At 41.8% G+C, this 17735-nt stretch overlaps 1 protein-coding gene across 1 annotated transcript in view; it reads right to left on the minus strand.

The window, feature by feature from the left end:
• PTPRT (protein tyrosine phosphatase receptor type T) overlaps window positions 1-17735 on the minus strand; it is a 1804620-nt gene that overhangs the window by 346656 nt on the left and 1440229 nt on the right. Inside the window, exon 15 of the mRNA XM_069243772.1 lies at window positions 10326-10461. Within this exon, the coding sequence (XP_069099873.1) occupies window positions 10326-10461 (136 nt within the window). The remainder of the gene's footprint in view (window positions 1-10325; window positions 10462-17735) is intronic.

The following is a 17735-nucleotide window of genomic DNA, read 5'->3' on the forward strand; positions in this document are numbered from 1 at the left end:
GTGGAAGTGGACCACACATTTTTGCATATCCACCCCTTTCACCTTCACCCTTACCTTCCATCTGGCATAATGATCCTGTCTCAAAGCTTGGTGGGTCCAAGATCATTTTCTCACAGCTCTATGTCATCATCCACATGTGCAAACTGGAGAGCAGTGGTTGAAAGGAGGAGTGAGATAAAAATGTCAGTGCCACCAGCAACTTTATGCTAGTACTCAGAAAATGTAGATGTGAACCCAGTTGCTTTCTATTGCATTGAGAAATCAAGGGATTTCAGGTGACAGGTCAAGAGCCAAAAGGCAGGAGTGCATGGAGTAGTCCGTGTGCAGATGGTGGGAAAGGAGGCAGGCAATGGTGAAGGAGGTGGTACGGACAGACAACAATGTCTGTGTCATAATCTGGCATTGAGACATCCCATGCCATCCTCTTATCCGCTAACCTCCTATGGATCTGTCAGTGAGTGAAAGTGGGCACCTTGGGTCTGATCCAACAAAGATGGGGTATAGGGATATATAATATGGTGCCTGTGCCTCCAATACAAGTCCAAACTGGGGTGTTAGCAAAGCAATTACATTCATGCAATGGGGGTCCATCAGCTCATCAATTATATTGTAAAAGGAAATTAATACTTGATACATCCACTAGTATGTCGATTTTAATCATCGTCCACCGAATCACAGCAATCCATATGTTCTGATAAATACAGAGGCCCATAATTTAAATTTCGACCACAGCTTGGCTCTGGGCACATATGTGGCCAGGGACTAGGGTCAGGAACGTTCTCCCACTTAGACCGGGAAAAAGGCCCATTTTAGCAGCGTTGGTTTCATATTATCATTGTCACGTAGACATATACAACTTTGAGCAAAACTGAAGGCATCCGCCCATGTTTACCCAGTCATTGAATCTACGCAGCTCTGTTGCACAGCTACTTCCTGACTCAGCAGTGGGAATGCAATAGACCCGTTTAACAATCTCCTACTTTTCCCTTCTACTGATGTGTTGGGACTCAACCTCAAAATTCTAAGTTGATGAGTCTGCTTATCACATCAGACTTGTTGACACGGAGGACAATTATAGACATCTAGGGCCCAGTGTACACAAATGCACATGCGAACTTACACACATACAAGTTATCCTAACATATTATCAAAAATAGAACTGAGTATGAAGGAGAGTCTTGAGATTTGGAGCAGGAAGCACTACTAGAGTCTGGATCTCACTCTAAAACATCTACTTTTTGACCATATCTGTATTTGAAACCCTTTATTTGAAAATGCTGTATCTGGGAACTCAGGTGAGAACCTTGAGGGCTGGAGTAATATCTTTCATAATCACGCTTTAATGATAATCTGATGGCAGAAATGGTGAAGAGAGAAGTATATGAATCACATACTGAGCTTCAAAGAGAATCACATCTATCTTAGCATTAAATCATTTCTGGACAGTGTTTAAGTCAAAGATAACGCTAATACTTACCAAGACAAATTGTGCCTTACCTAGGTATTTTCAACCTAACCCAGGAAAAAAATATAGTAAAAGCTGTCATGAAAGGAACTGTGAGATTGTTTCAGGACTGTGCCACATTCATAGTAATCCTATGGCGTTAAGATATATTTTTTCTTTTTTTGCAAGTAGGTAACTTCTTGTTGCTATACAAAAAAATCATAGGAGTTTTGCAAAAGTGATAACATCCCTTTTGACCTTAAAGTGGCACAATACTTGAATAATATAGCTCAAATATCACCAAACAAAAATATTACGGCTTAAATATAATTTAAAAATATAGCCTATTGGAGTTAATGTTAGAAACTATTCACTCAATAGAGCAGTACTTTCGTAAGCATTACTTAGGCCATGATATTTATTTCAGGTGATAGTTTTTGTCATCGATATTCTGCTATACAATCCTCAAAATACTCCATAGAAAACTCTAACAACATTTACTTCACATGGCATCACAGAAAGTGAAAGCCACAGCTCAATCTCTATGAAAGTTACGTGCATGCTCAGATAGCACATGTCTAATTGCATCAAATGAAAATTGAGAAATTCCAGATTCCAGGGCTGGAATAACAAAAACGTTGTTAGGCTGATTTGTGAAAAAACGTGTTTCTAGCCTAGGATCAACTGAACTTTTTGACCTTCTGTAAGTGCCTCGGCCTCTGGTGGGCACGGGTGAAGAATGTATGCCTGCTTAGTGGAGCAAATGGCAGTTTTCTGTTTTCTACATCATGAAGAAATAAAATGTTTCTGAACCCGGGGCATGGCCTATGTAGTTATCTTCGCTATTCAATAATTGCAGGTGAATGTCCTGATCCAACATGGACAGGTCATCAGTATGCCGGAATATGTTCTCCTAACCTTTTCTTCTCTGCCAGAAGTCCTATAGCACACTTCCTAGAGTGGGTTAAGGAGGTAGGAATACAATATGCTGGCCACTGTGTTTCTATGTTTTCTGTCCCGTGACCTTGGAGAAAGAGAATGGCTACTTCTTGATCACATGGCATGGAGAAAGAGCCGCTAGCTTATAAGGTAAGAAGTTGCTACTTCCAGCCCACAGCATGAGCAGGACATTTCCTGATGTGACTCGGAGACCCTTTTCAGCCCTTTTTTCTATGAAACAACATTCTCTGCTTCACATTAGATGTAGTTGGCAGTCTTATAAAAATACCCAGCTACTATCCATCAGGCTTTACAACTTCTCACAGCCGTAAATATCGAAAACACACATCTAAAAAAATAAAATGGCAACATCCTTCTGACAAATATCCTAATTTAAGGCACTTTCATTGTCTTTTTGTCAATTTTTTGTATTGTTTTGACTTGCCTAGCCTCCTCTCTTTTGAAATTAATTCTCCCAAGAAATACTAAATGAAATGAGAGTACACACGTGATCCTTTATAAATACTAGAGGAAGGGTACACTTCAATACACCATAAAAGATGCCAGATAAACTGTTGCATTTTCTTTCCTTTTCCACCGGTACGTTCACATGCTTAAGAGGGCAAGGTTACTAGCTTTGTAATGTTGCAGGTGAAAAATAAAGGCTGCTGTTACTTTCTTACTTTGTCCTTTTATGGGAAAACAGATTTGAACACTACATTTCATGACAGCCGCCTAAGTGTGCAGACGCTTTGTATGAAAAAAGGTAAAAAGTAAAATGAATCAAAATATATTTCGACTGGGAAATCAAAGAAAAGTTAACCACTATCAGTAAGGAACAACATATTACATTTTTGATAAATTTGTTGGACCTTTACATCATAGGTATTACAATTGAGTCCACAAAGGCCACACTCAGCAATTAATAGCTTAAAATTGAAATTGCAGACTGTATGTATTCCTGAACAACTATCAGGCAAAACAGAACGTCTCTCTTTTAATTTCATCCTATGTTAATATCATAAAACACTGTTTGAGAAATGCTGTCAAAGGTGTATTTTCCAGAAAGACCAATGGTCTCATTTTACGCTTTTAGCCTGCCCACTTTCTAACTCTGTAAATACACTTTCCTCCAGTCCCCTGTGAGAAACCACCTGCCATATTTAAATATCTCTTCCTGCCTGGTGGGGAGCTCTGTGCCTTCAAGCAGCTAACTGTGTGATGGATACACTCAAGGCAGAGAAGAATGCTGATCTGGCACCATGTTTTTTCCATTCTGTGCATTCTTTATTTTGTTTTTCATAAATAAACTCACAAAGCAGGAGTTTGTTTCTGAGAAACACAAATTAATTAACTATGGCAAAGAGTAAGTTTTCTCCCTGTGCAACAGGGCAATTGTTTTTCCCAGCCATGACTGCCATGCCTCGTATGGCGGATTCAGGCAGTAAAATCCAATTACTGTTGCACTGCCATAAATAAGGTAGTGTAACCTTCAGAGTGACTTGGTAGGTTATCAAATGTATGTGGGCAAATTGGGTTTACCTTTACACCAGTTAACTGACTTTCAATGAAGTCGTAGATGGCAGCTAACCCACGCCATCAACAGCCATCTGAGCTCAAAAGGCCTTTCTACGAGTATCCAGATAATATTCCCATTTCCCCCTTCATACCCCCTCAAATTTTCTAATAATAGGGGTAATGTACAGACAACTCCAGGGGGTTGGGGTTATTGGGGGATTAGCAGTGTAGCGATAAGGGTGTCCTTAAAAATGAGGAATTATCCATAAAGTCAGTATTACGTGACTGATTCTCCTGGTAATTCCTTATTTATCAAAGTAGGAAAAAACTACTACAGAAGCTACTAAGATAGCCATGAAGATACCATCATCTTCACGTACCAATGATGTGGTCTGAGATGATACTAGCTATATATGACTGACCAGTAGTATATTTATAATAACAAAAACAACAAGTGATGGACGGAATGCTGAACATTGTCAAACATTCACCCCCAGTACAGTGATCTGGGCCTAAATCCATCGTTTTTTTTGCTGCCCATGCCATTCCAGTTTGGACCCAGCCATATGCAAATCAGTCTTGACCCTGTTCCCCATGGGAACAGTCCAGCCCGAACTGCTAGGCCAGGCCTTCCCTGGACTGGAAACAAGCATCCTGGGACCGGTTTCGGGGTTTCACCCCTCATCAGCCAGGCTAGCTTGAATCCAGTGGCATGGGAAGCACGGGACCCACGTCTGGGCATACCCTTCCCACTTAGGGCGACAAAGCAAAAACAACAAGTGATGGACGGAATGCTGAACATTGTCAAACATTCACCCCCAGTACAGTGATCTGGGCCTAAATCCATCGTTTTTTTGGGTGCCCATGCCATTCCAGTTTGGACCCAGCCATATGCAAATCAGTCTTGACCCTGTTCCCCATGGGAACAGTCCAGCCCGAACTGCTAGGCCAGGCCTTCCCTGGACTGGAAACAAGCATCCTGGGACCGGTTTCGGGGTTTCACCCGTCATCAGCCAGGCTAGCTTGAATCCAGTGGCATGGGAAGCACGGGACCCACGTCTGGGCATACCCTTCCCACTTAGGGCGACAAAGCAAAAACAACAAGTGATGGACGGAATGCTGAACATTGTCAAACATTCACCCCCAGTACAGTGATCTGGGCCTAAATCCATCGTTTTTTTTGCTGCCCATGCCATTCCAGTTTGGACCCAGCCATATGCAAATCAGTCTTGACCCTGTTCCCCATGGGAACAGTCCAGCCCGAACTGCTAGGCCAGGCCTTCCCTGGACTGGAAACAAGCATCCTGGGACCGGTTTCGGTGTTTCACCCCTCATCAGCCAGACTAGCTTGAATCCAGTGGCATGGGAAGCACGGGACCCACGTCTGGGCATACCCTTCCCACTTAGGGCGACAAAGCAAAAACAACAAGTGATGGACGGAATGCTGAACATTGTCAAACATTCACCCCCAGTACAGTGATCTGGGCCTAAATCCATCGTTTTTTTTGCTGCCCATGCCATTCCAGTTTGGACCCAGCCATATGCAAATCAGTCTTGACCCTGTTCCCCATGGGAACAGTCCAGCCCGAACTGCTAGGCCAGGCCTTCCCTGGACTGGAAACAAGCATCCTGGGACCGGTTTCGGGGTTTCACCCCTCATCAGCCAGGCTAGCTTGAATCCAGTGGCATGGGAAGCACGGGACCCACGTCTGGGCATACCCTTCCCACTTAGGGCGACAAAGCAAAAACAACAAGTGATGGACGGAATGCTGAACATTGTCAAACATTCACCCCCAGTACAGTGATCTGGGCCTAAATCCATCGTTTTTTTTGCTGCCCATGCCATTCCACTTTGGACCCAGCCATATGCAAATCAGTCTTGACCCTGTTCCCCATGGGAACAGTCCAGCCCGAACTGCTAGGCCAGGCCTTCCCTGGACTGGAAACAAGCATCCTGGGACCGGTTTCGGGGTTTCACCCCTCATCAGCCAGGCTAGCTTGAATCCAGTGGCATGGGAAGCACGGGACCCACGTCTGGGCATACCCTTCCCACTTAGGGCGACAAAGCAAAAACAACAAGTGATGGACGGAATGCTGAACATTGTCAAACATTCACCCCCAGTAGAGTGATCTGGGCCTAAATCCATCGTTTTTTTTGCTGCCCATGCCATTCCAGTTTGGACCCAGCCATATGCAAATCAGTCTTGACCCTGTTCCCCATGGGAACAGTCCAGCCCGAACTGCTAGGCCAGGCCTTCCCTGGACTGGAAACAAGCATCCTGGGACCGGTTTCGGGGTTTCACCCCTCATCAGCCAGGCTAGCTTGAATCCAGTGGCATGGGAAGCACGGGACCCACGTCTGGGCATACCCTTCCCACTTAGGGCGACAAAGCAAAAACAACAAGTGATGGACGGAATGCTGAACATTGTCAAACATTCACCCCCAGTACAGTGATCTGGGCCTAAATCCATCGTTTTTTTTGCTGCCCATGCCATTCCACTTTGGACCCAGCCATATGCAAATCAGTCTTGACCCTGTTCCCCATGGGAACAGTCCAGCCCGAACTGCTAGGCCAGGCCTTCCCTGGACTGGAAACAAGCATCCTGGGACCGGTTTCGGGGTTTCACCCCTCATCAGCCAGGCTAGCTTGAATCCAGTGGCATGGGAAGCACGGGACCCACGTCTGGGCATACCCTTCCCACTTAGGGCGACAAAGCAAAAACAACAAGTGATGGACGGAATGCTGAACATTGTCAAACATTCACCCCCAGTACAGTGATCTGGGCCTAAATCCATCGTTTTTTTTGCTGCCCATGCCATTCCACTTTGGACCCAGCCATATGCAAATCAGTCTTGACCCTGTTCCCCATGGGAACAGTCCAGCCCGAACTGCTAGGCCAGGCCTTCCCTGGACTGGAAACAAGCATCCTGGGACCGGTTTCGGGGTTTCACCCGTCATCAGCCAGGCTAGCTTGAATCCAGTGGCATGGGAAGCACGGGACCCACGTCTGGGCATACCCTTCCCACTTAGGGCGACAAAGCAAAAACAACAAGTAATGGACGGAATGCTGAACATTGTCAAACATTCACCCCCAGTACAGTGATCTGGGCCTAAATCCATCGTTTTTTTTGCTGCCCATGCCATTCCAGTTTGGACCCAGCCATATGCAAATCAGTCTTGACCCTGTTCCCCAAGGGAACAGTCCAGCCCGAACTGCTAGGCCAGGCCTTCCCTGGACTGGAAACAAGCATCCTGGGACCGGTTTCGGGGTTTCACCCCTCATCAGCCAGGCTAGCTTGAATCCAGTGGCATGGGAAGCACGGGACCCACGTCTGGGCATACCCTTCCCACTTAGGGTGACAAAGCAAAAACAACAAGTGATGGACGGAATGCTGAACATTGTCAAACATTCACCCCCAGTACAGTGATCTGGGCCTAAATCCATCGTTTTTTTTGCTGCCCATGCCATTCCAGTTTGGACCCAGCCATATGCAAATCAGTCTTGACCCTGTTCCCCATGGGAACAGTCCAGCCCGAAATGCTAGGCCAGGCCTTCCCTGGACTGGAAACAAGCATCCTGGGACCGGTTTCGGGGTGTCACCCCTCATCAGCCAGGCTAGCTTGAATCCAGTGGCATGGGAAGCACGGGACCCACGTCTGGGCATACCCTTCCCACTTAGGGCGACAAAGCAAAAACAACAAGTGATGGACGGAATGCTGAACATTGTCAAACATTCACCCCCAGTACAGTGATCTGGGCCTTCCAAAATCTTGTTTGGAGAGTCTTGTCTAACGTTTTTACAGGTTATTGATTCTTCTGACCATAGATGCTTCGCTGCAGAACATGGTACTACCTAAATATAGGCTGATGTTTGTTTCTGAGTTCGGGTCCAAATGAGCCCCTGTTTGTAAATATAGATCCTGATGAAGTCAGCGAACGCGGGAAGAGCTAACGCCGAGACCGGTATCTTTCCACTTGAAACTTAAATTAGTGCATCCAGCCCTTCACTTCCCGAATCCATTCGGTCCACCGGCAAGATTCTGAGGATCTATATTTACAAATAGGGGCTCATTTGGACCCGAACTCAGAAACAAACATCAGCCTATATTTAGGTAGTACCATGTTCTGCAGCGAAGCAGCTATGGTCAGAAGAATCAATAACCTATAAAAACGTTAGACAAGACTCTCCAAACAAGATTTTTGGACTACATTATCAAAAAGAACACCACAAATTTACAATTGATCTGACCAGAAGATTTGGCTGCCAAGATTCGAGTATTATATATTAGTACCACTGGGAACGGCCCTGAGGAAGGTTGTCTTCTATATTCTATAACACCGAAACGAGCGTAGGCCTTCGGTCCCTATGGTATCATTGTGACAGAACCATGCCCATATTGGCCTGTTTTGGCTATGTATCAGATTATTAAGACTAATATATTAGAACAATTTATATTTGTATATTCTTATAACTTTAAATTGTTCCAATCACATTACTTGAATTAGTTTTTTAATGTGCTGGTTCACTTGTAAATAAGACACGTTTTCTTATTTGAATTATTCAATGTTTATGTGGTATGTTTGACTTAGGTGCTTTGTATGCATGTTTCTGTTATTATTTTTTTGATTTAATGTATATATTTTTTATGATTGTATCATAATGGAATAATAAAATATCTATATTTGTAAAATAAGTTTGTATCAATCATGTAATAGGATTTTGTTATTTGAGTACCTAAACTGAGTAGCCTGTTATTATAAATATACTACTGGTCAGTCATATATAGCTAGTATCATCTCAGACCACATCATTGGTACGTGAAGATGATGGTATCTTCATGGCTATCTTAGTAGCTTCTGTAGTAGTTTTTTCCTACTTTGGTTATTTCCCTGTCTGAGCTACGTGCATTATATTCAGGGAATCCCCTTATAATTATTGCAATTCCTTATTTATCCCCACATTTTCACACAAAGATTTTGGCTGCTTTAGACAACCATATTCTTCATCTTTAAACAAAGTGATCTTCTGTATTTTCAATGATTTCATAATTATAGTTACCAGCCATATTGAACTTAAGAGGCCACTTGTTAATGTGGAGTAAAAAGAGATCCACTGACAGCCATAAGGACAAAATAACAAAGATAACACAAACAGCTTCCCAAAACTCTTATTTACACCAAATCCACAAGCACAAAGTAGAATGAGCCTCAGAGAACTTATAACAACACTGGTCAAAGTAAAACAGCATGAGAAGGCACTAGGCATCACAAATCGTTGACTAACTCCACAGAGATCGGAATAACAAAAATCTTTCAATCACACACGGGTCTCAAGTCCTGGCGTGTGGCGTGGGCAGGACGGCATGCAATAGGGGTTGGCGGCAGTGAAAACAAATTAATATTTTTTCTTTAAAATAAAAAACGTATCTGAATGTGACTCTGCCACTACCACCATTGCGTAGCCCTCCTTTCCTTTGCCACAGGCACAGGCTCCCAGCCTGCCCTGCAGCAAATCTGAACGCTGCTGTCATGCTGACAGCAGCGTTTGGATTGGTTGGAGCACCCAGCTAGGGCACTTCCAGGCAGACTGGAAAAGTCTGCCTGCTCTCTCTAGTCCGGCACTGCATTGCTGGGTTGTACAGAGCTAAGTGCGCATATATGTTTGATCGGCTTCAGGTGGCCTGCCAAACATACATGCGTATTGAGAGGGAGTGCTGAGCACTGAACACTGTGCTCGTCATGGAGTGGGGCACCGTCCCTTCTACAATACAACGATAATAAACATAGTTTATTATCGTTGTATTGTAGAAGTTTGGCAGCTGCTGCTGCTGGTGGGTGGGGGGGGAGTGGACGCTCCTCTGCCCAAACAGAGGAGCCGCCCCCAGAATTGAACTAAACTTATTTCTAGTTATTAAACGCAAAGAGTGTTCTGAGTCTCACGGTGCTCAAATTGACATTTTTAATAAAAGCTCAGAGTGAGAACTATGAGCATCACAGAGCATACAGTTACAGAAGTACAGAAAGTAATAGAAGGAGTATGTTAACACTAGCCATGCAAGTAGAGAACACTGCAAGCATTAAATTGCTTACAGTTTTATGAAAGCTACAAGCACAAGTATGCAAAGACTGTATCATGAGAGGCTGACAGCATCACAGTATGTATGGACGCAGCCAAAGAGTGGAAGCTCTTGTGTCTGGCATAATTTACAATGGCACTAGGTTTGCAACAAATTTTATTGTGGTAGTTGTAGCACATAGCTTAGGTAATGCCAGTTACACAAATAGAATACTGGGCTTGCAATCTGCAGCGAAGGTGCAGCCCAATTAGAGGTGGAAGTTGAAACACATGGATAGTGCAATGAGGTGGGAAAGGAAAAGTAAAAGAATGAGGTACAGATGGACCACACAGACACCTTCCTACCTTCTTTTGATGGTGAGCATGGCCCCCAGGAGGATGATCACAAACATCAGAAGCCCAGCAATCACCCCAGCCATCTTCACTGTGTTGTCAACCTGCTTTTCTGGCTCCACAGCATTGGAATTCTGAGTAGAAGCACCTAGATGGAGAAATGTAAACAGCAAATCAAAGTTCTAGGCAAGCCCATAATTCAGTGACACTTTCACAAATAGGATAAAGTGGTGCAACCTCAATATTCTTAGGGCCTTACTTAGAGTTTGGAGGATGGGATACTCCATAGTAAATATGGTAGATGTTCAGTCTATTACAGGTGCATTGTATTGTAATGTACTTGTAATACATCATATCCACAACAGCTTTACACAATATCTCATCCATCAAATTCTACATAAGGCCCTTAGTTCCTTTAGTAGAGCATATGCTTTTTCCCTTGTTGCTTTTAAGATCACAAAGTTTACACTTACATTGCATGTTTGTTTCAGCTGAACAGGGAAAAACAGAATAGAGAATGAGACTTGCTGAAGCTTATTCATCAAGGGTGCTGGACTATAAATGCTATTATATCTTGGAAAGGAAGGTCAGTTGGAAGTGTCTAGCATGTCGTGAGTGAGTTGAACATCAGAAACTTAAAACTGGTCATGAATCTATGAAACAGTCTACTGACCTTCCTTTAAAAAATCTGTGTCAGGGGACATATAATGCATGAGATATATATGTGCAACTCTTGGCAACATCATTTGGCTTCTCCTGGTGCAACAATATCTGATTTGCCTTTAGAAGTACACATGGAAAAGAATACACAGGTTGGAATATAACGTAGGGGCACAAGCGTTAATTAAATGTTAGGTCATGCCTCTGCCCCCAGATATGTTAGTAAAATGGAAAGGCAGCATGTGAAAGGACTGGAGAAAGGGATGAAGGGAGTAGATAACAACAGAGTTAGGAACAAATAAATAAATCAATGCCTTTCCTTTAGGTAGACTAGTTTCAGCATGTATGTCACCTTGTAAAGAGAAAACTATCGCATGAGGCTTCAGACTAGAATGGATTCTCAACACAAAGTGAATTCCCTTGATAGGTGTATTAATTACTATATGAAACTTTTTCTGCTTGAGTAAAATTGCAGTGGGTGTACAAACAGTTTATTAAGAAATACCTAGAGTTTCTGTCTTTGAAAGCAAATAATGAAATTCTGATCACTGCAAATATTGGGTGAATATATTTTTGTAGTTGGAAAATAAGTATTAACTCATAATGTTGAGCAATTATGCAATAAGAATGTAAATATTATTTGTGCCATAAATACATTGACCATCTACTGAAGAGTCAATGGCGTACAACTGGACTTTACCGATCCATTTTTGCACATGAAGCCAAAACATTTGTTGACCTGTCAATATAGAACTACTGACAAAAGAGTTTTGTTAACATACAGTTCTTGTCCATTACTCTTCACTGATTCTTCCTGGGACCAGATGAATATATTTTGACTTATCAGTGTCTTGCTTCTCTGATATGAGCCATTCTTTAGCACAGGTACATGTTGAGTTTGCCATACAATGCTTCATGTTGGCATATTAGCCTACGCATAAAGACTCATTTTGTAAGCTATGGCAACTGGGGTCAAGGAGACCTAGTAACATGTTGAGAATCACAGAAAGAGTAATTTGAAAGTTAGATTAAGTCTTTTTATTCCACAACCCAAAACTTACGTATTAGATTCCATAGACATTGTTTGGTATTTTTCACTTCAATTTATGGACTTTTATTCTTCAACAAGTAGGGCCCTGGAAAAACATCAGCCTGTACAAAGATAAACGTGGAGAAAAACTGGAATGCTGCCCATTCATAAGGATGCCCTGGTATTTTAACAAACAAGAGACATCAAGCTCATCGCTTAGACAAAAAGGCAGTTAAACCACACGAAGGAACCACCTCTCCAACACTGTGGACAAATATGACCTCACTTCATCTATTGAGACAATGCCATAATGAACATCACAACATTTGTGTGCCACTCCTTTTAAGACACAACTAGATTTTTCTTCTGCTGTAGCTGCATTAACCAACATCTGAAGAAGGAAGATGCAGTCTTGTGGTTAATGCCCTGCTTTTGTATAAAACTGTTGCATGGTGAGTTGTCTTATCAGCCATTGACACTCTTCATGCTCTTAAACAAACAACTTCATATTTAAATGTCTCAATTGAGTAAAGTTTGATTTTATTGGCAGGAACAAACATCTCCTGGTCTAAATCTCTATACAATGGTTGATTCATTGAATCATTCATACATTTGATAACAATGTTAATCAAGCATGTAGAGAACCTTGAGGAAGAATACCTGGCGACCACAAAGAAGTAAGATGGTTAGAGAAAATGTACTAACCACAGAATAAGACATGCAATTTTTAACCAGATAAATAATGAAAGTAAGGCTAGACAGTGGCTTCGACCCATCCAGGACACCCAATTCCTTTCCCCAAGCAGGCATATTTAATCTGGGCTGAAAGTTTCCATTGTACCTTGCAGAAAATGAGTGATGCAATAATGCTATGTACCATGATATTGCAAAAAGTGTTGCTTATTCTTACTAAATGATATCAAATAGTTTGTTCCCTTGTGGACCAATGAGTAACCAAGACCTTTCAGTAACGCCACTACGTACAGCCAATATTTTAGGAGTCCCTTGAGATCTTAAAAAAGTTGAAACTATCCGAGGATATTTTTGCAAACAGTTCACGGGCTATCACGTATATTACAATGACAATTGTCAAATAAAAATATCTTTATATAACAATTGATACATTGCAGACAGTGTGTTCTATGTGGAGATGGTGGAGTTCAGCCCTTAAGATAATTACCTCTTAACTTGTAGAATACTTGTTGACCCTTGCCATGTCAATTCCTGTGGTATTCTCCAGGTGTATCACCACTCTGAAAATATGGGGCACATTAAGCTTTATGTCTAGAAAAACCCATGGCCTATATTAATGGGTGTGATCTGAATGTTATATTTTTAATCATTCAAACCATTATCTCTTTCTGCAAGATGAGGTAAATGGGATGACAATGAAACTCAGACTACCTCCGTTGACAATCTGTTAACTCTCAATTTCATGGATCTGAAAGGTTTTGGCAGATATCCTCATATTTGATTTTTGCTGTCTGTCTATAGTGGATCACACCATTAAAATGAAAATGAAAGAGTCCTTCTAGACCGTAAGGAGGGACATTTTTTGATTCCTCTAGAAGTGGGGTAACCTTTAGAGTCTAAAGTGGGCGTAAATAAGTATGTATGCCCCACATCATTTTTGTTTCCCTCGGGCAACATTACCTGTGAAGAGAGGTTTAAAGTGAAGTTTTCATGGTCATTGAAGACTCAGAGTTTGGCCCTTATTATGACTTTGGTGGTCTTTTTACAAGACCGTCAAAACCGCAGGTGCCGAAAGACCGTCAGTGCTGGTGGTCTTAAGACCACCGCATTACGACTGCCAGCAGATTTCTGCCCGAAATAGGGAGGAAATCCGACACAGTCATGCTGGCGGTTGGCTGGGAAGAGGCAGTTCCACCACCGGCACCACCATGCCAAAAGGATGCTTCAAGCCGAATTACGACCTGTAATACAGAGAGGCAGAGCCCTGATGGCAGGGCGCTGCAGGGAGTGGAAGTGCCGAAATGTGCCCCCTCCTTGATGACCTCCTCAACAGATGAGATAAGTGATCGTCTGTCAGGGGCGGGGGTTGGGAGTGTGTGTGCATTTGTGAGTGTGTGAGTGTCGTGAATGTGGCAGAAGTGGTGAGTGTATGTTGGTGAATGCAGATGAATGTGGTGGGTGCATGTGTGCGGTGTGCAAGGGGGAGTGAATAGGTCTATGTGGTGTGAGGGGGCAGGGGTGTGAATGGATGCATGCGGGTGAGGGGGCATCCATGTGGGTATGTGCTGGAGGGGGAGTGAATGGGTGTGTGTCAATGTGTTTGTGCATGTATGTCAGTTTGAATGGGTGTGTATGTGTGGGTGAGTGGGGGGGTGTTTGCTTGTGTAGAAGTGTGCGAGTGCATGCATGAAGGTAAGTGGATGTGTTTGCAAGTGTATCCTGGTGACAGGAATTCTTATTCCTGTTGCCAGGATGCAAAACCGCCAGCTTTATCACCAGAAAAATGCTGGCAGTCTCCCATGCTGTAATACCGCTACCGGTATTACGGCATCTGCCGTGCTGGATGTGCTCACCTCCAGCCCGGCGGAATGTGGAAAAGAGGTGGGACCGGCGGAGTATAGGCAGTTTGACTTCAGACAAACTGCCAAACTTGTAATATGGCGGTCTTCAAGACCACCACCCCCGCCTGGCGATCTTCAGACCGCCAGGGTCGTAATGAGTGCCTTAGTTTTAGAATTTTTTAATGATATCAGAAGTTATCAACTTTTATAAGCTTTTAAAAGATTTCCCAAGCTTGAGCACACAATTCAAACTGCAAAAAGGGTAACATTTTAAATGATAATTTTGATCCTTTTTGTCATCCAGATTGCACCAATCAGAGTTGGTGAGTTAAGATTATTCTGTTCATTTTTTAAGACTTGCAGCATATACCGTAACAATAACAGATATGTACAACTAATGATTTTCTCTATGGCATGCTCACTTATTCTGTGGATGTCTTCACTAGTAATTTAAGGTGTGAAATCAAAGGAGAGGTCTAACCTAATTTACAGCAAATTCTTGACTGTGGTGCACGATGAGTGCTGGATCAGAAAAGTTAATGGGAAGTAAGTAGGAGATCTGATCCAAGAATGTTCGCTCTTCATCTTCAGTGCTGAAGGATTTGCTTCATGGGCAAGAGAGATTTCATTATTAGAGCCCTTCTGTATAGATGGTTATTCCATACCTCAGACAAAATATACAGGGGAACTTTTAACTCCATTGGTGTGGGATCAATTTGTTACATTAGGTATGATTCCCTCAATAATTCCTGATTTTTCTCCCAGAGTTTCTTATAGAGATAGGAAGCATTAGATGTCCCCAATAAATCTGTAAACTTAGGAATTCCCAATGAATTATGTGTCACTGGGCCAATAGTTGGTGATTACTGACATCTCATAATGAGCTTCTATTCCTTCCAACACTATTAACAGGGATGGAGCGCCAATATGTTCAAAATTAAGTCCACTGAGTAGGGGTAATTTTATCAAGCTTACATACTCCAACACAGTCATAGATTTATTGCTACATCTAATGAGACGGGGAAATGAGAGATGGTTGAATGCAGGGTAAACACCTAGCTCCAGGTCGTTATGAGGACTATCTCTAGTTTTTTTTTTTTTTTTTTTTAAATCATTGATTTAAAGTAAGTTGGTCTAAATACCTCAATGGAAGCAAACATGACTACAACACTCGGAAAGTCTTAGGCTACCACACAAAAGTGCATGATTTAAAACAGTGTAGACAATGTTCTTGAGTAATGTGGTCACCATCTTTGGACAAGTGAACAGGGAACAAATTAAGAAATTAATTTTTGTTTAATTTGTATTGTGCATTTAAAATAGGCATGAAGACCAGAAATCCCAGGTATTCCAGCCAACAGCATAATCCAAGGCAAGACATTCACAGTAGTATTAACAAAAGATTATATATATAAACAAATTGAGGGACAGGTAAGTGCAGCAGGTTATATCGTGGGAAATGCTGACAGGGCTATCTTGGGAACTCATTGCAGTAAACCCCTGAATGTGTGCTGTCCAACTGAAGTTTGAAGATAAAAAGGGTGTTTATGATTTAAGTGAGGGCAGCAAAAGCTCCAATCACTTGGCTTACATAAATGGTCCGTCAGAACCCAGCCGTGGACATTTTTCTTATTTAAGAGGAAAAGAGTTCTCTGGTGAGAGGAGTGGATACAATGAGTGTGGGATCTGACAATGAATAGCTATTAGCAGGCTGATTTTGAGCCTCCTGTTCACTGGAAAACAAAATAAATTAACAGATGACAATAACATCAATAATTAGAATGGATGGTTAAAGGGAATGACTTAGAGAGTTGAAATGAGCATTGATGAGGTGGTTGTAGTAAGCATTTGATACATAAAAGGAGTTTACGCATAATTAGACACCGAAAGGTCATTGAAAGACTATTTCAGTAGTTTTAATGAACAGAGATATATCATTAGAAAGCAAGAATAGATATCTGGAGTGATTGATGGATGGATAGAAAGTGGTACTGGCTACTATAAGTGAACACTGCTTGGTGCAGGTACTTGACCAACAGTTGTTAGCAAAAGATAGATGGATAGAAAAAATGTAATGGAAAATTAAAATACTGAAGTAGTCAGTGGACTGAGTGATGGTTGTACTAACTTATGACTTGATGTTAAAATGCAAAATATAACCATGAGGAATGATAAATAGATACATAAAGTGATTGAAATATGGTTGAACTATAGATGGATTATTAGAGTCAGCAGAGGATAGTCAACTGGAATAAATTTAACAGTACTGCTAAAACTAAACTAGTACAAGCTATTGACACACCATACATGTTCTTAGATTGAAACTTAATTGAACTCATTTAAAGAGACAGTGTTTGACATGAAATACTGTGATGGATCAAGTTTAACGCAGTGGTGTTTCTCATTTTTAAGTAGGTTAAGCGATTTTTTATTGATAAGTGGTTAAAAAATGCACAAGGAACAGATGATTTGAGTGAGTTGAAGAAAGATGACTGGAATGAGTTTAGATGCATGGTCATAGTGGGTTACTGACATATGCTGAGGAGAGAAATGAATTGTTCGTTGTAGATAACATTAGGGATTTGTAACAGACAGATATTTTGTGTAACATTGTGAATTGAATTGCATAAGGGCATGATGTCTTAATTGAACAATTAATAGGTGCCCGCTGACATAACTATGTGGCTAGATGGTGTCTAAGATACATACAGGGCTGTACTGAGCACGAAAAAACACATTTAGAGCATAAAATAGAAAATAGGTGCAATTTTTGAATTACCTAGTGAACTTTTAGATTCAGCAATACTTTCATGGCTGAAGTAAAATGAATAGATGAATGTGCCTTAGAAAGGAAGCAGGGCTGAGCTTTGGGTTGCTGAACTCAATTATACAAATGGGGCAGAAAAGCTGTAGGTAGAGGATTGCAATGAACATTAGAAAGATGGATTGTCTAGAAGACAGCAAGATAGAATGACTGTTGGACTGATGGTTGGTGTCAAGAAATGGTTAGGTGGCTGTCAAAGTTTTTTAATTGGAGTTAATGTAGGACTGGATGAATGTTTTGAACAATTAATAGCAGCTCAAATGCACAATGAATTGGCGCGTATGTAAATCTTTATATCCAAACAATTTTTGTGATTTATTTTTAAAGAATATATATTTAGAATTAATTATGTTCTTCACAGCAGACTGGTTGCA

The sequence above is a fragment of the Pleurodeles waltl genome, chromosome 7, assembly GCF_031143425.1.
Source record: "Pleurodeles waltl isolate 20211129_DDA chromosome 7, aPleWal1.hap1.20221129, whole genome shotgun sequence".
NCBI lineage: Eukaryota > Metazoa > Chordata > Amphibia > Caudata > Salamandridae > Pleurodeles > Pleurodeles waltl.